At 50.2% G+C, this 20,818-nt stretch overlaps 2 protein-coding genes across 6 annotated transcripts in view; one reads left to right on the top strand and one right to left on the bottom strand.

Moving 5' to 3' along the window:
- Positions 1-591: 591 nt before the first annotated feature.
- On the top strand, positions 592-5,345 carry LOC142917455 (induced myeloid leukemia cell differentiation protein Mcl-1 homolog). Its single transcript, XM_076062137.1, has 2 exons — positions 592-1,259; positions 2,642-5,345. The coding sequence occupies exons 1-2, from the start codon at positions 636-638 to the stop codon at positions 2,777-2,779; spliced, it is 762 nt and encodes a 253-aa protein (XP_075918252.1). The 5' UTR covers positions 592-635; the 3' UTR covers positions 2,780-5,345.
- A 2,364-nt stretch (positions 5,346-7,709) lies between these two features.
- LOC142917454 (neuronal cell adhesion molecule-like) overlaps positions 7,710-20,818 on the bottom strand; it is a 39,458-nt gene continuing 26,349 nt past the window's right edge. For all 5 annotated transcript variants that reach the window (XM_076062132.1, XM_076062136.1, XM_076062133.1 and 2 more), the window contains 5 exons: positions 19,743-19,886; positions 19,251-19,362; positions 17,609-17,775; positions 15,778-16,266; positions 7,710-8,201 (listed from right to left, as the gene is read on the bottom strand). In XM_076062132.1, coding sequence (XP_075918247.1) covers positions 7,999-8,201; positions 15,778-16,266; positions 17,609-17,775; positions 19,251-19,362; positions 19,743-19,886 — 1,115 coding nt within the window. In that variant the 3' untranslated portion in view covers positions 7,710-7,998. The remainder of the gene's footprint in view (positions 8,202-15,777; positions 16,267-17,608; positions 17,776-19,250; positions 19,363-19,742; positions 19,887-20,818) is intronic.

Below are 20,818 nucleotides of genomic sequence, written 5' to 3'. Positions count from 1 at the left end.
CTGGGTCTGCTGTGACTCTGTACACACACACACATACACAGAGACACACGCAGACACAAACAGGCAGATTAACACACTCACTGATGCTGCTGGTATAGCTGGGTCTGCTGTGACTCTGTACACACATACATACACAGAGACACAGACAGACACAAACAGACAGATTAACACACTCACTGATGCTGCTGGTATAGCTGGGTCTGCTGTGACTCTGTACACACATACACAGAGACACACACAGACACAAACAGGCAGATTAACACACTCACTGATGCTGCTGGTATAGCTGGGTCTGCTGTGACTCTGTACACACACACATACACAGAGACACACACAGACACAAACAGGCAGATTAACACACTCACTGATGCTGCTGGGTCTGCTGTGACTCTGAAACTCGCTGAGCTGACGCTTGCCGTCGCAAGCCAATCGCCGCATCGATTCCTCGACATCTAAAGTCGGCGCGATTTCTCTTCCCGTCGAATCCTGCCTGCTTGATGAGAAATCGACCAATCGCCGAAGAGATTCTACGCCCAGCAACGCGGCGATTTTCGACCGTCGCTGAATCGACCGTCGCGATTCCATTAGGCGACTCCGACCTCCGTCGACTCCGTCTCGCGTTCCCGACGGCGGCCATGGAGGCAGCGCGGAGTGGCGGAGTGGCGAGGCGCTGCGATGATGACGACAACAACAACGATGACGACAACAACGATGACGACAACAACAACGATGACGACAACAACGATGATGACGATGACAACAACGATGACGATGACGACGAGCTCACCGTCCAGACCGCAAATTTAATCTCCGGCTACGCCGCTCACCTGGCACAGACGGAGCAACAACAACAGCAACAACAACAGCAACAACAACAACCGCAGCAGCAGCAACTTTGTGCCGCTTCACAGCTCCTGGAGAGCGTCGGGGATTCTCTCCTGGAGCAGCACCGCGCCGCCTTCTCGGCCATGGTGAGCCGCCTGGTGGTGGTGGCGGAGGAGGCCGAGGATCTGCGTGGCTCGGCGCTCGCCGTGGCCCGGGAGATGTTCTCCGACGGGCACGTGAGCTGGGGCCGCGTGGTGGCGCTGGCGGTGTTCTGCGCGCTGCTCCTCAAGAGGCTCAAGGAAGCCGCCGGCGGCGGGGAGCGGAGGGCGGGGAGAGACGCCGAGGCGAGGGCCTCCGTGGCCCACGAGGTGGCCGCTTTCCTGGTGGCCTCGCGGAGTAGCAGGAGGGCCTGGTTCGTGCGCCAGGGAGGCTGGGTGAGACACGCGCTGTGGACACGTGACACCACCTGCTGTGGACACGTGACACCACCTGCTGTGGACACGTGCCACCTGCTGCTGGTGGTGGTGGTGGTCATTGATTAGTGGTGGTGGTGGTGAGTGGAGATGTGTGACCTGGTGGTTGTCATTGATTAGTGGTGGTGGTGAGTGGAGATGTGTGATGTGGTTGTCATTGATTAGTGGTGGTGGTGGTGAGTGGAGATGTGTGACGTGGTTGTCATTGATTAGTGGTGGTGGTGAGTGGAGATGTGTGACGTGGTTGTCATTGATTAGTGGTGGTGGTGGTGAGTGGAGATGTGTGACGTGGTTGTCATTGATTAGTGGTGGTGGTGGTGGTGAGTGGAGGTGTGTGATGTGGTTGTGATTGATTAGTGGTGGTGATGGTGGTGGTGAGTGGAGATGTGTGATGTGGTTGTCATTGATTAGTGGTGGTGGTGGTGAATGGAGATGTGTGACGTGGTTGTCATTGATTAGTGGTGGTGGTGAGTGGAGATGTGTGACCTGGTGGTTGTTATTGATTAGTAGTGGTGGTGAGTGGAGATGTGTGACGTGGTTGTCATTGATTAGTGGTGGTGAGTGGAGATGTGTGACGTGGTTGTGATTGATTAGTGGTGGTGGTGGTGAGTGGAGATGTGCGACCTGGTTGTGATTGATTATTGGTGGTGAGTGGAGATGTGCGACCTGGTTGTGATTGATTCGTGGTGGTGAGTGGAGATGGTGGGAACTGTGATTTTGGTGGTGATTATGACGTTGGTGATGGGTTCAGACGGCATGAGGATTATTGAGAATTGGGGGTGGGGGTTGTTGTTTTTTGTTACCAGGCGAGACTGAAGAGAAATTTAATTAGTTTTTTTATTTGAGTTTTGCCAAGTTGCTGCGACATGTCGTCAGCTTAGACAGCTTGGGGCTTCTGTGTAGAGTAGTGAGCGACTGGCAGTGGAGCGGCTTGTGTGTTTGTTAAATCGTGAGAGACGCCTAATCCCCTCTCTCGGACGGCAGAAATCGCCCTGTCGTTCATACCATCTGTATGTGTTTCTCGCCATTGCCTGTGGGGTTTTCAGCGGGTCCATGTTTTAGGAGAAGCATTTGTTTAAAGCGGTCAAATGTGTAAAAAAAACCCCAATTCGTCAATCCAAGACCTGCATATTAAGTTTGTGAAAACGCCGTTGCAGAGCAAATGTCCCGCTCTCCTCTTTTCGAACTCGGCAGCTGGGCCCCATCTGCCTCTCGAGCGCCCAGTTGCACCGCCTGTACAATCGCCAGCCGTGCCACTGCCGTTTTCGGGACCGACACCGCGCGCGCGTGCGCACGCACGACCGTACTGACGGCGGATTGCGCTCGTGTTCCCCCGGACGCAGGACGGGTTCGTGCGGGAGTATGAGCGGGAGACGCCCGGCAGCACGCTCAGAAACACGCTGGTGGCCGTCGCGGGGTTCGGGGCCATGGCGGGTCTGGCCGCGTTGGGCGTTCGCAAGATCCTCGGCGGTTTCCGCTGAACCTTCCAAGCGGGACGAGGCCCCGATCGTGTCCGGCTCTCGCGCACGGCGTGCCCCACGGCGTCGTCGCCTCCGGCCGAGCTAAACGGAGCACCGCTACCGCGACCGCGGGAAAAACATCGAGACTCTGAACAGACGCGGCACGCCCCCCCCCACCCCTGCAAAGTTAAATTGTGGTGCTCAACGCTTCCGTGGCGGTAGAATTTTTGCAAAGATGCAGCTGCAAATGCGCTTTTTTTTTCACGTGCCAATCTTCGCTGTTCGTTAGTTTCCATTTCGTTAAACCTGCCGCATGGGAGCGATTGCCGCTGGGGTGCGTGGTGCCAAATCGTTGATTGCATTCCGTGGGGCCTGTCAATGCTTTGTTAATATTTTGAACCTCTGTGCGAGCGAGGTTTTTGCGTCTTCCCAGCGAGAAAAACCCGACGGCCGAATGGAAATTGACGCACGTTGCTCTTGTTGGACAGCAATTATTTTACTTTAATAGAGTCGTTAAATTCACGTTAGTCTGGCTCGATGAGGCAGCATTGTAAGTGTTGGTAAAATTGAGCATTTCGGAAGCACTTATAATTTGTATTATTATTTTATTTAAATACAATTTCAGGACAAGGTGAAAGATTAGAAACGTGTTAACGCGTGCGTTATATAGTTGCTACCTCGAACACGGCTAGGAATTGAATGACGCTTGCCATCACGGCAGCGTTTTGGCCATAAACAGAGCAATCTGTTCTCGTTGTTTTGGTCTTCACGCAACTCGAGCAAGCGGGAGTTGAATTTGGCAGCGGGCAGCAACAGCCGCTGCAGCGCCTTGTGTGAAATTTGCAGGGTAGCAAAGCCTCAACTTGCAACACAAAAGGTTTAACTTTTTTTCTGCTCGTATGATGTAATATCAGGATTGTGTGGTTACACCGATAGTACCCTATTATTAGTGCGGGCCTAGAAGGTACACCGAGGAGACGGCTCCCAACCCATCAGGATCCTCCTCCCTGTGCGTGGCCAGGTGAACACGATAGGCAGCTTGGATGGGCCCTATGGTGCGCGGCAGTCTAAGTTTAAAGCCGCGTTTAGAAACGACAAGTCTGGTATCTGGTGTCTGGTTAATCGGCAGTGGGCTACCCCATAAAGTCGCCTTGCAACGTGTGTGCCACTACAAACCAAACTTTGGAGTTGTGAGGTGGCCGGGCCGGTGGGGGGGGGGGGGGGGGTTGTGGATTCCTGTCAGGAGTTTTTCTCAACTTAGATTATTGAAAACAGAGAACCCACCACCCCCCCTCCCCCCTGTTTAAAATGGAACTCTGGGTAACCTTTACCCATTGCCCTGTCCTGGATTATATTTGAGTGTACCCTTACCATGCAATAATTACTTGGTTCAGGATAGATCTTTGATATTTTCCTAAGGTAAATCAATGGTGGCAGTTCTACTTGGGTGACACAGCGGGACACAGGCGCCATCGTGGCAACGCACCGCCGTCACCGGCGTGCAGCCCAAGGCGGTCGCTGCAATTTGCCGGCGGCGGCACAGCTCTTGAGAGTTCTGCGGTGAGGAAAAAAAAACAACGCGGCCACGGCTTGTTCAGCCCTGGGCACGGCTCAGTTCCTGCGAGTGGGAAACAAGAGGCATTCGGGTGACACTGTGCTTGTGCATGTGTAGTGATGCTACCATCACTACGCATGACGCTACCATCACTACGCACGACGCTACCATCACTACGCACGATGCTAGCATCACTACGCACGACGCTACCATCACTACGCACGACGCTACCATCACTACGCACGACGCTACCATCACTACGCACAATGCTACCATCACTACGCACGACGCTACCATCACTACACACGACGCTACCATCACTACGCACGACGCTACCATCACTACGCACGACGCTACCATCACTACGCACAACGCTACCATCACTACGCACGACGCTACCATCACTACACACGACGCTACCATCACTACGCACGATGCTACCATCACTACGCACGACGCTACCATCAATACGCATGATGCTACCATCACTGCGCATGATGCTTCCATCATTACGCACGATGCTACCATCATTACGCACGATGCTACCATCACTACGCACGATGCTACCATCACTACGCACGATGCTACCATCACTACGCATGACGCTACCATCACTACGCACGACGCTACCATCACTACGCACGATGCTAGCATCACTACGCACGACGCTACCATCACTACGCACGACGCTACCATCACTACGCACGACGCTACCATCACTACACACGATGCTACCATCACTGTGCATGACGCTACCATCACTACGCACGACGCTACCATCACTACGCACGATGCTACCATCACTACGCACGACGCTACCATCAATACGCATGATGCTACCATCACTGCGCATGATGCTTCCATCATTACGCACGATGCTACCATCACTACGCACGATGCTACCATCACTACGCACGATGCTACCATCACCATGCATGATGCTCGACAATCTTCAGACCTTATTGGTGCTTTCAGTTCCCGCGCCGTCTCTCTCAATACAACAATTAAAGAGTGTCTTGTTTATTTGCCCGACACGTGTTTTATGTTTTACTCTGCCAGGGCTGATTCGATCGTAGCTGAAGTGGAATTGAGGCCAAGAAAGGCGTTCAGTTTACGTGTGCGTTTTTTTTAGATTGTGTGTCTTGTTTATCGTAATCGCCGGCCACGGTCAATCCACTGCTGGATGAAGGCCTCCCCAACCCATCGCCACCTTACGGCCCTGCGATGGTAACAATCCATCCGGAAGTCGATTTCGTCGCTCCATCTCATCCCGGGGGGGGGGGGGGGGGTGTCCCTCTTTTGGCTGCTGCCACACTTAATAGGCTCGGCAACGCACAACATCGCCTTCAGTGTACCTAGTTGTTTGCTGTTCAGTCCGCTGCTGAATGAGGACATCCCCGTGCTACTCACCGCTCACTTACCACTCACTCACAATTCACTCACCACTACTCTTTGGTTCTATTCGGTAAAGTCACGTAGGTAAAAAATAAAACAACAAAAATCACGACGTTTCGGCCACAACACAAGTGGCCTTCATCAGGTGAAGGGAACAGACTGTCTCGAAGACTGCGCTGGAGTGAAACAGAGCCAAGCTCAAACTACGACCTATAAGCTGTGTGAGAGGGATTAAGGTGAAGGAACAAAACTGTCGGGATGACAGAGCTCCAATGAACGCTGGGTGAGAGAAGAGAGGCACCCCGACAAAGGAGTTTACACATCACTCACCACTCACTCTCCGCTCACTCCCCACTCACTCCCCACTCACTCACGCTCACTCACTGCTCACTCACCACTCACCCACCACTCACCGCTCACTCACCACTCACAGCTCACTCACCACTCACAGCTCACTCACCACTCACCGCTCACTCACTGCTCACCATTCACTCACCACTCACTCACTGTTCACTCACCACTCACTGACCACTTACCACTCACTCACCGCTCACCACTCACTCACCGCCAGCATTTACACCGGGGGGCCAGCCAGCATTTACACCGACCGGAGCCAGCCAGCCAGCGTCCCGTGCAACGCGCCGCACACGGCTGCATTCTTCTCATTGAAATCGTGACCTGAATTTTGACCGAAGCGGTTTGTTTGTCGTCGCTAACCCCCCCCCCCCCCTGCAGACGAAGGAAAGGGCACCACCACCCCACAGGGCACCACCACCACCCCCCCACAGGGCACCACCACCACCCCCCCACAGGGCACCCCCCCCCCCCCTTCGAGCCGACGGAGAGATGATGACGCCCGCCGACAGATCCATCTCACGGCAAATTCCTGAGCGGCTACACAAGAGACAGGCGGGCAGCCGAGTAAAGACAAACACGGAGCGGGAGGGGCCTCTCTGAGTGGTTTATTGTCCCAAGATAAACACACGCCAGCAAACACACACACACAAACACACACACAAACACACACATGCCTGCGTACGTGCGCGTACGAGCGGTCGTATTAAAAACTCGGGTGACTCAGGTCCACCACCAGCACTACCAGCACCACCACCAGCAACGCCACCACCACCAGCACTACCACCAGCACCACGAGCACTGCCACCACCACCACCAGCACCGCCAGCACCACCAGCACCACCAGCACTACCACCACCACCACCAGCACTACCACCACCACCAGCACCACCACCACCAGCACTACCACCACCAGCACTACCACCAGCACTACCACAACCACCAGCACCACCAGCACTACCACCACCAGCACTACCACCAGCACCACCACCAGCACTACCACCACCAGCACCACCATCACCAGCACCACCACCAACAGCACGACCACCACCACCCCCTCCACCATCATCAACACAACCTCAACCACCACCACCACCCCCTCTCCACCATCATCATCACCACCCCATCACCTTGTATATTTTTGGCAGCAGCAGCAGCAGCAGCACTATTCACAACCACAAGTTCTCAACACAGCGCCTGCCAAAGGGGTAGCCTTTCAGACGTGCACACTCCGACAGAGGAGATGTGGGTCGATAACGCATTAGGTTTAAAACCGCATTGAGGTATTAAAACAAATAATATCAAACGTGAGCGATGATACGAAAATATGTATATACAAAAACATGCAGCTTATGATAGAGGAAAATTATGTACAGCCAATCATTGGAATGAGTTCTCCTTAGACATAATGGAGGATTTTCACGACCGACATTTATATACATTAATAAAGTTTAATTCAGAATTAGCTTGACCTGTGATAACTTTTGATTATAAATTTTAAATATAAGTGACACATTTGTATCAAACTCCGTAATTATTTCCCGCAGCAAAATGGTCCCATCATAGACGTCATTGATGACTGCAATGAACTGAAAGGGAACTCCAAGAAACTGAAAGAGAAACCCAAGAAATGAGTTCCAGTCCATAAAGTTTTAAACTTGCCACCTTTATTATTATTATTACGTCTTCAGCACAGCAGCAGCAGCACGGAACAACTTCAGGGAATGGCTCTGTCACAACTCGCATTTAAAATTGTACAGTGTGGCTCTTTGCGAGACGCCGCGGGCGCACGGCGTGCAACTCTTTGCAATGAAACTCGACGATGTTCATGTACGTGGAGCGAGGAACAACGCTGAATGTAAAGAGGCATCGCGATCGTAAAGACTGCGAGCGCGAGAAAGAAAAGCGTCCTTCAAAAGACAACTCGCCCAGGCGTCTACGCGACGAGGCGACGGCAAACCCCGACGCCCCCAACGGCTCGCCAAACCAGCCCGGTGGCGACGGCGACGTCGCAGAGCAGCGCGGCGCGCGCCGCCGTCGGCACGAGCATGAGCAGCAGAGCCGTGGCCGGCGTGGCACCGAGGCGCGGGACCCCGTTGCTGACGGCCGCCCGCCTCGCCGCCGCCGCCGCCGTCGCCCCTGCGGGAGGGTGCGGAGAGGAGCGGGCGGCGAGAGATGCGCGGGGGAAGTTGTCTCGCCCACGTGCGACCCCCGCGACCTTTGACCTCGATCAAGAAAACGGGACCGTGCGTTTGTTGTTGTTTTTGCACCTCGGTATCGGAATGTTTATCCGTGCCGTCCTTTCCGAATCCGGCGGCCTGCGACGTGTCCGCTTGGCGGATGGAGGCCCAGAGGGCTTTACAAGCCATCACCATCTTTCACCGATCCATACAACCCCATTTCAACTACCTGGTGAATTGAAACGCATCGCAGCATTTTCCGCAATTTGACCGACTGTGACATCGGCGTTGGGTGCCCGATGGGAACTCCTGCGGTGAGCACCAACCCCCCCACCCCCCACCACGCTCTGTGCCATAACAGCAAAGTCTGCCCAGAGTTACGATGCTGAGAATATATTTTTTATTGTCAAACCATTCTCCCGTCTCCCTTTGCCTGCAATTTAGTTGACTGCCCTCGATGTGTGCATCTCCATTAGTCTATGGGAGCCTTTAACATTGAAGTCTATGGGAGCCTTTAACATTGAAGTCTATGGGAGCCTTTAACATTGAAGTCTATGGGAGCCTTTAACATTGAAGTCTATGGGAGCCTGTAGCATTGCAGTCTATGGGAGCCTGTAACATTGAAGTCTATGGGAGCCTTTAACATTGAAGTCTATGGGAGCCTGTAGCATTGAAGTCTATGGGAGCCTGTAACATTGAAGTCTATGGGAGCCTTTAACATTGAAGTCTATGGGAGCCTTTAACATTGAAGTCTATGGGAGACTTTAACATTGAAGTCTATGGGAGCATTTAACATTGAAGTCTATGGGAGCCTGTAACATTGGAGTCTATGGGAGCCTTTAACATTGAAGTCTATGGGAGCCTTTAACATTGAAGTCTATGGGAGCCTGTAACATTGGAGTCTATGGGAGCCTTTAACATTGAAGTCTATGGGAGCCTGTTGCATTGAAGTCTATGGGGAGCCTGTAACATTGAAGTCTATGGGAGCCTTTAACATTGAAGTCTATGGGAGCCTTTAACATTGAAGTCTATGGGAGCCTTTAACATTGAAGTCTATGGGAGCCTTTAACATTGAAGTCTATGCGAGACTTTAACATTGAAGTATATGGGAGTCTTTAACATTGAAGTCTATGGGAGCCTTTAACATTGAAGTCTATGGGAGCCTTTAACATTGAAGTCTATGGGAGCCTTTAACATTGAAGTCTATGGGAGCCTGTAACATTGAAGTCTATGGGGAGCCTGTAACATTGAAGTCTATGGGAGCCTTTAACATTGAAGTCTATGGGAGCCTTTAACATTGAAGTCTATGGGAGCCTTTAACATTGAAGTCTATGGGAGCCTTTAACATTGAAGTCTATGGGAGCCTGTAACATTGAAGTCTATGGGAGCCTGTAACATTGAAGTCTATGGGAGCCTTTAACATTGAAGTCTATGGGAGCCTTTAACATTGAAGTCTATGGGAGCCTTTAACATTGAAGTCTATGGGAGCCTGTAACATTGAAGTCTATGGGAGCCTTTAACATTGAAGTCTATGGGAGCCTGTAGCATTGCAGTCTATGGGAGCCTGTAACATTGAAGTCTATGGGAGCCTTTAACATTGAAGTCTATGGGAGCCTGTAGCATTGAAGTCTATGGGAGCCTGTAACATTGAAGTCTATGGGAGCCTTTAACATTGAAGTCTATGGGAGCCTTTAACATTGAAGTCTATGGGAGACTTTAACATTGAAGTCTATGGGAGCCTTTAACATTGAAGTCTATGGGAGCCTGTAACATTGGAGTCTATGGGAGCCTTTAACATTGAAGTCTATGGGAGCCTTTAACATTGAAGTCTATGGGAGCCTGTAACATTGGAGTCTATAGGAGCCTTTAACATTGACGTCTATGGGAGCCTGTTGCATTGAAGTCTATGGGGAGCCTGTAACATTGAAGTCTATGGGAGCCTTTAACATTGAAGTCTATGGGAGCCTTTAACATTGAAGTCTATGGGAGCCTTTAACATTGAAGTCTATGGGAGCCTTTAACATTGAAGTCTATGCGAGACTTTAACATTGAAGTATATGGGAGTCTTTAACATTGAAGTCTATGGGAGCCTTTAACATTGAAGTCTATGGGAGCCTTTAACATTGAAGTCTATGGGAGCCTTTAACATTGAAGTCTATGGGAGCCTGTAACATTGAAGTCTATGGGAGCCTGTAACATTGAAGTCTATGGGAGCCTTTAACATTGAAGTCTATGGGAGCCTTTAACATTGAAGTATATGGGAGCCTTTAACATTGAAGTCTATGGGAGCCTGTAACATTGAAGTCTATGGGAGCCTGTAACATTGAAGTCTATGGGAGCCTTTAACATTGAAGTCTATGGGAGCCTTTAACATTGAAGTATATGGGAGCCTTTAACATTGAAGTCTATGGGAGCCTTTAACATTGAAGTCTATGGGAGCCTTTAACATTGAAGTCTATGAGAGCCTTTAACATTGAAGTCTATGGGAGCCTGTAACATTGAAGTCTATGGGAGCCTTTAACATTGAAGTCTATGGGAGCCTTTAACATTGAAGTCTATGGGAGCCTTTAACATTGAAGTCTATGGGAGCCTTTAACATTGAAGTCTATGCGAGACTTTAACATTGAAGTATATGGGAGCCTTTAACATTGAAGTCTATGGGAGCCTTTAACATTGAAGTCTATGGGAGCCTTTAACATTGAAGTCTATGGGAGCCTTTAACATTGAAGTCTATGGGAGCCTGTAACATTGAAGTCTATGGGAGCCTTTAACATTGACGTCTATGGGAGCCTTTAACATTGAAGTCTATGGGAGCCTTTAACATTGAAGTCTATGGGAGCCTTTAGCATTGAAGTCTATGGGAGCTTTTAACATTGAAGTCTATGGGAGCCTTTAACATTGAAGTCTATGGGAGCCTTTAACATTGAAGTCTTTGGAAGCCTTTAACATTGAAGTCTATGGGAGCCTTTAACATTGAAGTCTATGCGAAACTTTAACATTGAAGTCTATGGGAGCCTTTAACATTGAAGTCTATGGGAGCTTTTAACATTGAAGCCTATGGGAGCCTTTAACATTGAAGTCTATGGGAGCCTTTAACATTGAAGTCTATGGGAGCCTGTAGCATTGCAGTCTATGGGAGCCTTTAACATTGAAGTCTATGGGAGCCTTTAACATTGAAGTTTATGCGAGACTTTAACATTGAAGTATATGGGAGCCTTTAACATTGAAGTCTATGGGAGCCTTTAACATTGAAGTCTATGGGAGCCTTTAACATTGAAGTATATGGGAGCCTTTAACATTGAAGTCTATGGGAGCCTGTAACATTGAAGTCTATGGGAGCCTTTAACATTGAAGTCTATGGGAGCCTTTAACATTGAAGTATATGGGAGCCTTTAACATTGAAGTCTATGGGAGCCTTTAACATTGAAGTCTATGGGAGCCTTTAACATTGAAGTCTATGGGAGCCTTTAACATTGAAGTCTATGGGAGCCTGTAACATTGAAGTCTATGGGAGCCTTTAACATTGAAGTCTATGGGAGCCTTTAACATTGAAGTCTATGGGAGCCTTTAACATTGAAGTCTATGCGAGACTCTAACATTGAAGTATATGGGAGCCTTTAACATTGAAGTCTATGGGAGCCTTTAACATTGAAGTCTATGGGAGCCTTTAACATTGAAGTCTATGGGAGCCTTTAACATTGAAGTCTATGGGAGCCTGTAACATTGAAGTCTATGGGAGCCTTTAACATTGACGTCTATGGGAGCCTTTAACATTGAAGTCTATGGGAGCCTTTAACATTGAAGTCTATGGGAGCCTTTAACATTGAAGTCTATGGGAGCCTTTAGCATTGAAGTCTATGGGAGCTTATAACATTGAAGTCTATGGGAGCCTTTAACATTGAAGTCTTTGGAAGCCTTTAACATTGAAGTCTATGGGAGCCTTTAACATTGAAGTCTATGCAAAACTTTAACATTGAAGTCTATGGGAGCCTTTAACATTGAAGTCTATGGGAGCTTTTAACATTGAAGTCTATGGGAGCGTTTAACATTGAAGTCTATGGGAGCCTTTAACATTGAAGTCTATGGGAGCCTGTAGCATTGCAGTCTATGGGAGCCTTTAACATTGAAGTCTATGGGAGCCTGTAACATTGAAGTCTATGGGAGCCTTTAACATTGAAGTCTATGGGAGCCTTTAACATTGAAGTATATGGGAGCCTTTAACATTGAAGTCTATGGGAGCCTTTAACATTGAAGTATATGGGAGCCTTTAACATTGAAGTCTATGGGAGCCTTTAACAATGAAGTCTATGCGAGACTTTAACATTGAAGTATATGGGAGCCTTTAACATTGAAGTCTATGGGAGCCTTTAACATTGAAGTTTATGGGAGCCTTTAACATTGAAGTCTATGGGAGCCTTTAACATTGAAGTCTATGGGAGCCTTTAACATTGAAGTTTATGCGAGACTTTAACATTGAAGTATATGGGAGCCTTTAACATTGAAGTCTATGGGAACCTTTAACATTGAAGTCTATGGGAGCCTTTAACATTGAAGTCTATGGGAGCCTTTAAAATTGAAGTCTATGGGAGCCTGTAGCATTGAAGTCTATGGGAGCCTGTAACATTGAAGTCTATGGGAGCCTTTAACATTGAAGTCTATGGGAGCCTGTAGCATTGAAGTCTATGGGAGCCTGTAACATTGAAGTCTATGGGAGCCTTTAACATTGAAGTCTATGGGAGCCTTTAATATTGAAGTCTATGGGAGCCTTTAACATTGAAGTATATGGGAGCCTTTAACATTGAAGTCTATTGGAGCCTTTAACATTGAAGTCTATGGGAGCCCTTAACATTGAAGTATATGGGAGCCTTTAACATTGAAGTCTATGGGAGCCTTTAACATTGAAGTCTATGCGAGACTTTAACATTGAAGTCTATGGGAGCCATTAGCATTGCAGTCTATGGGAGCTTTTAACATTGAAGTCTATGGGAGCCTTTAACATTGAAGTCTATGGGAGCCTTTAACATTGAAGTCTTTGGAAGCCTTTAACATTGAAGTCTATGGGAGCCTTTAACATTGAAGTCTATGCGAGACTTTAACATTGAAGTCTATGGGAGCCTTTAACATTGCAGTCTATGGGAGCTTTTAACATTGAAGTCTATGGGAGCCTTTAACATTGAGGTCTATGGGAGCCTTTAACATTGAAGTCTATGGGAGCCTGTAGCATTGAAGTCTATGGGAGCCTGTAACATTGAAGTCTATGGGAGCCTTTAACATTGAAGTCTATGGGAGCCTTTAACATTGAAGTCTATGGGAGCCTGTAACATTGAAGTCTATGGGAGCCTTTAACATTGAAGTCTATGGGAGCCTTTAACATTGAAGTCTATGGGAGCCTTTAACATTGAAGTCTATGGGAGCCTTTAACATTGAAGTCTATGCGAGACTTTAACATTGAAGTATATGGGAGCCTTTAACATTGAAGTCTATGGGAGCCTTTAACATTGAAGTCTATGGGAGCCTTTAACATTGAAGTATATGGGAGTCTTTAACATTGACGTCTATGGGAGCCTTTAACATTGAAGTCTATGGGAGCCTTTAACATTGAAGTCGATGGGAGCCTTTAACATTGAAGTCTATGGGAGCCTTTAGCATTGAAGTCTATGGGAGCTTTTAACATTGAAGTCTATGGGAGCCTTTAACATTGAAGTCTTTGGAAGCCTTTAACATTGAAGTCTATGGGAGCCTTTAACATTGAAGTCTATGCGAAACTTTAACATTGAAGTCTATGGGAGCCTTTAACATTGAAGTCTATGGGAGCTTTTAACATTGAAGTCTATGGGAGCTTTTAACATTGAAGTCTATGGGAGCCTTTAACATTGAAGTCTATGGGAGCCTTTAACATTGAAGTCTATGGGAGCCTGTAGCATTGCAGTCTATGGGAGCCTTTAACATTGAATATGGGAGCCTGTAACATTGAAGTCTATGGGAGCCTTTAACATTGAAGTCTATGGGAGCCTTTAACATTGAAGTATATGGGAGCCTTTAACATTGAAGTCTATGGGAGCCTTTAACATTGAAGTATATGGGAGCCTTTAACATTAAAGTCTATGGGAGCCTTTAACAATGAAGTCTATGCGAGACTTTAACATTGAAGTATATGGGAGCCTTTAACATTGAAGTCTATGGGAGCCTTTAACATTGAAGTCTATGGGAGCCTTTAACATTGAAGTCTATGGGAGCCTTTAACATTGAAGTCTATGGGAGCCTTTAACATTGAAGTTTATGCGAGACTTTAACATTGAAGTATATGGGAGCCTTTAACATTGAAGTCTATGGGAACCTTTAACATTGAAGTCTATGGGAGCCTTTAACATTGAAGTCTATGGGAGCCTTTAAAATTGAAGTCTATGGGAGCCTGTAGCATTGAAGTCTATGGGAGCCTGTAACATTGAAGTCTATGGGAGCCTTTAACATTGAAGTCTATGGGAGCCTGTAGCATTGAAGTCTATGGGAGCCTGTAACATTGAAGTCTATGGGAGCCTTTAACATTGAAGTCTATGGGAGCCTTTAATATTGAAGTCTATGGGAGCCTTTAACATTGAAGTATATGGGAGCCTTTAACATTGAAGTCTATTGGAGCCTTTAACATTGAAGTCTATGGGAGCCCTTAACATTGAAGTATATGGGAGCCTTTAACATTGAAGTCTATGGGAGCCTTTAACATTGAAGTCTATGCGAGACTTTAACATTGAAGTCTATGGGAGCCTTTAGCATTGCAGTCTATGGGAGCTTTTAACATTGAAGTCTATGGGAGCCTTTAACATTGAAGTCTATGGGAGCCTGTAGCATTGAAGTCTATGGGAGCCTGTAACATTGAATTCTATGGGTGCCTTTAACATTGAAGTCTATGGGAACCTTTAACATTGAAGTATATGGGAGCCTTTAACATTGAAGTCTATGTGAGCCTTTAACATTGAAGTCTATGGGAGCCTTTAACATTGAAGTATATGGGAGCCTTTAACATTGAAGTCTATGGGAGCCTTTAACATTCAAGTCTATGTGAGACTTTAACATTGAAGTCTATGGGAGCCTTTAACATTGAAGTCTATGGGAGCTTTTAACATTGAAGTCTATAGGAGCCTTGAACATTGAAGTATATGGGAGCCTTTAACATTGAAGTATATGGGAGCCTTTAACATTGAAGTCTATGGGAGCCTTTAACATTGAAGTCTACTCGAGACTTTAACATTGAAGTCTGTGGGAGCCTTTAACATTGAAGTCTATGGGAGCTTTTAACATTGAAGTCTATGGGAGACTTTAACATTGAAGTCTATGGGAGCCTTTAACATTGAAGTCTATGGGAGCCTTTAACATTGAATCCAAACATGAATGGAGCATGCACTTGGGAACCTGACCAGCCAATGGAGATTCACGGAGTGGCTGAAACCCGGTCATTTAAACCCAGTGCATTGGGCTGACCCCAGCCATTTGCATCGTCAGGGTGATCAGGCGATCGGAGCCACCGCCCTCCCGCGTACCTGGCGAGGTAGCTAACAGCTCGTCGTCGCCCTCGTCGTCGTCGCCCTCGTCAGCACCGCCGTCACGGCCGCCACCGGCGTCGGGGGCGGTGGTGGCCTCCGCCCTGTCAGCAGAGTCCTCCTTGCCCTCGTCCTGGCCCTCCTCTTCACCCTGCTCCTCCTCATCGTCCTCCTCCTCCTCCTTGCCCTCTTCCTGGCCCTCCTCTTCACCCTGCTCCTCCTCATCATCCTCCTGGCTCTCCGCCTCCTCAGCTTTGACCTCTTCCTGGCCCTCCTCTTCACCCTGCTCCTCCTCATCGTCCTCCTCCTTGCCCTCTTCCTGGCCCTCCTCTTCACCCTGCTCCTCCTCATCGTCCTCCTCCTTGCCCTCTTCCTGGCCCTCCTCTTCACCCTGCTCCTCCTCATCATCCTCCTGGCTCTCCTCCTCCTTGCCCTCTTCCTCGCCATAATCCTCCTCCACCTCCTGGTCCTCCTCGCCATCATCCACCACTGTGGGGGGGTGGTGGTGGTGTTAGGGGTGGTGGGGGTGGAGGTTGTTGTATATGTCGGGTCTAGAAAAATTAACAGAAATAAAATAAAAATGGGACAATGTCTAATTATCCGAATTTATGCTAATTTATGTAATTATGCACGTAATTTATGCTAATCAGGGAGGTATAATTGCCTAGTCCTGAGTGTGAAAGGCGGCTGCTGTGTGAGGGGAGGGGGTTCGCATCACTCCCTTTTGCCCCAAGCGACACCGCGATTGATTATTTTTAAAAAGATATTGGCAGAATTATGCTTAATACAAATTTTGGAAAAGGCCAAAAATATACAACAAGGTGATGGGGTGGTGATGATGATGGTGGAGAGGGTGGTGGAGGGGGTGGTGCTGGTGGAGGTGGTAGTGGTGGAGGTGGTGAGGGTGGTGGTGGTGTTGATGGTGGAGGGGGTGGTGGAGGGGGTGGTGGTGGTGGTGGAGGTGGTGTTGATGATGATGGTGGAGGGGGTGGTGGTGGGGGTGGTGGGGGTGGTGGAGGTGGTGTTGATGATGATGGTGGAGGGGGTGGTGGTGGAGGTGGTGTTGATGATGATGGTGGAGGGGGTGGTGGTGGTGCTGGTGGAGGTGGTGTTGATGATGATGGTGGAGGGGGTGGTAGTGGTGGTGGTGGTGTTGATGATGATGGTGGAGGGGGTGGTGGTGGAGGTGGTGTTGATGATGATGGTGGAGGGGGTGGTGGTGGTGCTGGTGGAGGTGGTGTTGATGATGATGGTGGAGGGGGTGGTAGTGGTGGTGGTGGAGGTGGTGTTGATGATGATGGTGGAGGGGGTGGTAGTGGTGGTGGTGGTGTTGATGATGATGGTGGAGGGGGTGGTGGAGGAGGTGGTGGAGAGGGTGGTGGTGGTGTTGATGATGATGGTGGAGGGGGTGGTGGAGGGGGTGGTGGTGGAGGTGGTGTTGATGATGATGGTGGAGGGGGTGGTGGAGGGGGTGGTGCTGGTGGTTGAGGTTGTGTTAATGATAATGGTGGAGGGGGGGGTGGTGGTGGTGGAGGTGGTGTTGATGATGATGGTGGAGGGGGTGGTGGAGGGGGTGGTGGTGGTGGTGGTGTTGATGATGATGGTGGAGGGGGTGGTAGTGGTGGTGGTGGAGGTGGTGTTGTGGTTTGCGCTACGATCCCGGCGACCCGAGTTCGATTCCCGCTCACGACCACAAACCCCGGTGACCATTACCTGAACCGGTCCTGGGCCTCCCCTAGGTCGACTCGGCCTCAAACGAGTACCTGGTGCGGTGCGTAGTAAATGTCGTTAGCGCCGGGAAGACAAAGGCGACCGGCCGGGCTTTGCTAACCTTCGACGAGGAGGTGCACCCTCAGCAGTCTGGAGTCCACGTCGTTGACGGCGATGCACACGTACGAGTCCGTGTCCTCACGCCGCGCGGCAATGACGCGCAGGGTGCCGTTGTTGAAGGTCCGGTGGCGCTCGTCCTGCAGGCGGAGGTTCCGTGAGTCCTTGAACCTGGCGGTGTGTGGCGCAGGCAGAGAGAGAGAGAGGGGGAGGGGGGTAGAGAGTGAAACCTGCCGGTGATATTCACGAAATCGACCAAACTCCCGCACCTCCGATGAGCACGATTGGCCACGTAGGGTGCGAAAGAAGTCTGACGTAGGCACAGCCCTCGTGGCATAACGAGCGCCCGAGGCATCCTTTGCCGAACAAACGAGCCACTTCGTCGGGGCTGTCGTTTGCGACATGGCTGCTTGTGATAACACATTCTCCTGCGGAGGGAGGGAGCTGGTAGTAGGAACGTTGGGTTGCTCGGTCAATGGCCAGGGTCAATGGCGGCACCACGTGGTGCATTCCGACTGTGAGGGCGGGCACAAGCCGGCGTGAGTAGGTTAAACGTTGAGTTTTAAAAGGACACCACGGGGTGACCAGCCCCTCCACACCCAGCCCCACCCAGCCCCTCCCCCCACCCAGCCCCACCCTCCCCACCCAGCCCCTCCCCACCCAGCCCCACCCAGCCCCTCCCCCCACCCAGCCCCACCCTCCCCACCCAGCCCCACCCCTCCCATGATTGGATGCACGACTGACGGACACAACAACAATCAACCAGGAGGTTCCTACACAGTATAAAGCGCTCCGTAGCTCAGTGGCCATTAGCTGGTGAAACTATCCTCATGGCGGTACCCCCGCGGTAGCGAATGATACCAACTGGCTCACGCGAAGTAGATTCCTCTAAGACGAAGGTACTTTGCAAGCCCGCTGGCCATCAACAAAATATTTGTTCGTGAAGCCATCCATATACATATAGAAACGGACACAATTTCAACTGAGGAGATGGGTACAAAGTGAAGGACGTTATCAACCAGTTCAAGTCATGACTGGCTATGATGTTCCCATCCTACCACCTTAGTTAGTTGAATTTTACGCCCATTTCAAACTTGCGCGTTCACAGCATTTACACCGACACAGCCATTTCGCGCGCCGACTACCCCTCTTATAAACGACCGCTTGCGTTGCGATCAAAACGTCGCAGTTTTTGGTTTTTCGTTATTTTTCTGTGAACCGATCTACGTGACTTTACTGGAAAACACCCCCCAAAGAACATGGCCGAGGCGATTGGAATCTTTTATTTCTGGGACGCTATTTTTTTACCGGGGTGTTACTTAACTCCGTGACTGGGGTACCAATCGATCCGAAATCAGTGCCACACTCCGCGATCTGGAAACGCCAAACATCAGCGTAAAAAAACCCGTCACCGTTAAAATTTAACTTTGAGCGGCGAATCACGCGCGGCTCGTCGAGATGAGTCGACTGCCGCATCGCCGGCCATCACCAGACTAAAAATGACTGCATCACGCACATTACGTGAGTGCCGAGGTACTATGATACCCCGGGGAACCACCATAAGGTTCAAATAAACAATCGTCTAAGTGAGCGGAGAGAGAGAGAGAGACGGAGAGGGAAGGAGCCAGGGCAGCGTTCCGTCTCACCACAGGAACTCGGCGGGCGGCCACGAAAACACCGCGCACTCCATGTACACCGCCTCTCCCTCCCTCGCCACGTACAGCCTATTTTGCTCCGACAGCATCTGTGGGGGCACGGCTGTGGGAGGGGTGGGGGGCACAGACAGCCAGCCGGAGGGGTCGTCCGTCAGAGTCGGTCCAAAGTGCCCTGCCTAGAGGGGGGCGACCTACAGCCGTCTGTCCAGTCAAGGACCTCCTCCTCCTCATTCTCCTCCTCCTCCCCATACTCCTCCTCCTCCCCATACTCCTCCTCCTCCCCATACTCCTCCTCCCCATACTCCTCCTCTTCCCCATACTCCTCCCCATACTCCTCCTCCTCCCACCTCCTCCCCATACTCCTCCTCCTCTCCATACTCCTCCTCCTCCCCATACTCCTCCTCCCTCTTCCTACCTCCCTCCTCGTCCTCCGTCCTCCTCCTCCTTCCCCCTCCCAGTCACTCCCCCCCGCCCCCCGCTCACCTGGCACTTTGACGTAGGCGTTGGCCAGGATGGTGCCATGCCGGTTTGAGGCCTCACACTGGTACACGCCGGTGGCTCCCCCGTCCAGCCACCTCAGGGACAGGGAGTCGCCGTCCACGCTCCGCCCGGACACCACGGGGGCCTCTGCTCCACCGCGCAGCGACACACGACACCCGGCACTCTTTGTGTGTGTGTGGAGCCTTGACACGATTCAGAGTATGTTTTTGTTTGCATTCTGACCACCAGTATATGTTGTGGTTAATGCAGACATGATTCCTTGTAAAAGGTTTCAGTTTGGTGTTTTAACATCTTAACACAGCTGTATTGTTGTCAGAAAAAAGGGGAAAACCTATTCTCAGGCTATGAGTGAGTGAGCAAGTGATAGGTTGTGAGTGAGTGAGCGTGTGATAGACTATGAGTCCGGCAAAACAACCCCCTACCTCCTCGCGGAGCCGGACGGGCAACTCTGTCGTGGACAGTGCTGTGGGGGGAGTTCCAATCTCGATTGGCACCTCCCCTCATGGCATCTGTGTCCACCACAGGGGCTAAACGGGGGCTCTAGACGGGTGCGAGGGGCTGGTAACCCCTCCACCTTCAATTAATTACCACTAAACCGCGAATTAAGTATATAACTAATATTCTTGTGCCGGAGGCCCCGGGGGGCCAGGCGTCTATGACGTCTCCTGGCCAAACCCCAATTGGCGGAGCCAGGAGATTGAATATCTACTCTCGGGGCTGCTCCAGAAACAACGAAAAACCACCACAGGTGGCCACGTGGAATGTTGGATCGCTCACTGCGGAGGAGAGGCTGTCACTCCTCTGTCGGGAGCTGGACCGGTACCGCCTGGATCTGTGTGGCATTCAGGAGGTCCGGTGGACTGGCTCTGGCTCCTGCCACCATGAGGGGTGGACAGTCCTCTACTCGGGGCAGCAGACTGCCAAACAACAGGGTGTGGCTCTTCTTTTGAACAAAAGAATGAAGGGGGCGTGGGAGCGTGGCGGTGAGGTGTGGGAAGCTGTAAGCCCCAGGCTACTTTGGGCTCGCCTTCCCATCAACCGGAGACGAGGAATGGTGG

This window comes from Petromyzon marinus, unplaced genomic scaffold (genome assembly GCF_048934315.1).
Source record: "Petromyzon marinus isolate PM22_M1 ecotype Great Lakes invasive population unplaced genomic scaffold, UKy_Petmar_22M1.pri1.0 PM_G_Scaffold_51, whole genome shotgun sequence".
NCBI lineage: Eukaryota > Metazoa > Chordata > Hyperoartia > Petromyzontiformes > Petromyzontidae > Petromyzon > Petromyzon marinus.
This window is presented reverse-complemented; position numbering and strand designations above follow the sequence as displayed.

Coding starts and splice junctions, on each gene's coding strand:
- LOC142917455 (XM_076062137.1), top strand. CDS start 636: ATGGAGGCAGCGCGGAGTGGCGGAGTGGCGAGGCGCTGCGATGATGAC. Junction 1,260..2,641: donor TCGTGCGCCAGGGAGGCTGG/GTGAGACACGCG, acceptor CCCCGGACGCAG/GACGGGTTCGTGCGGGAGTA.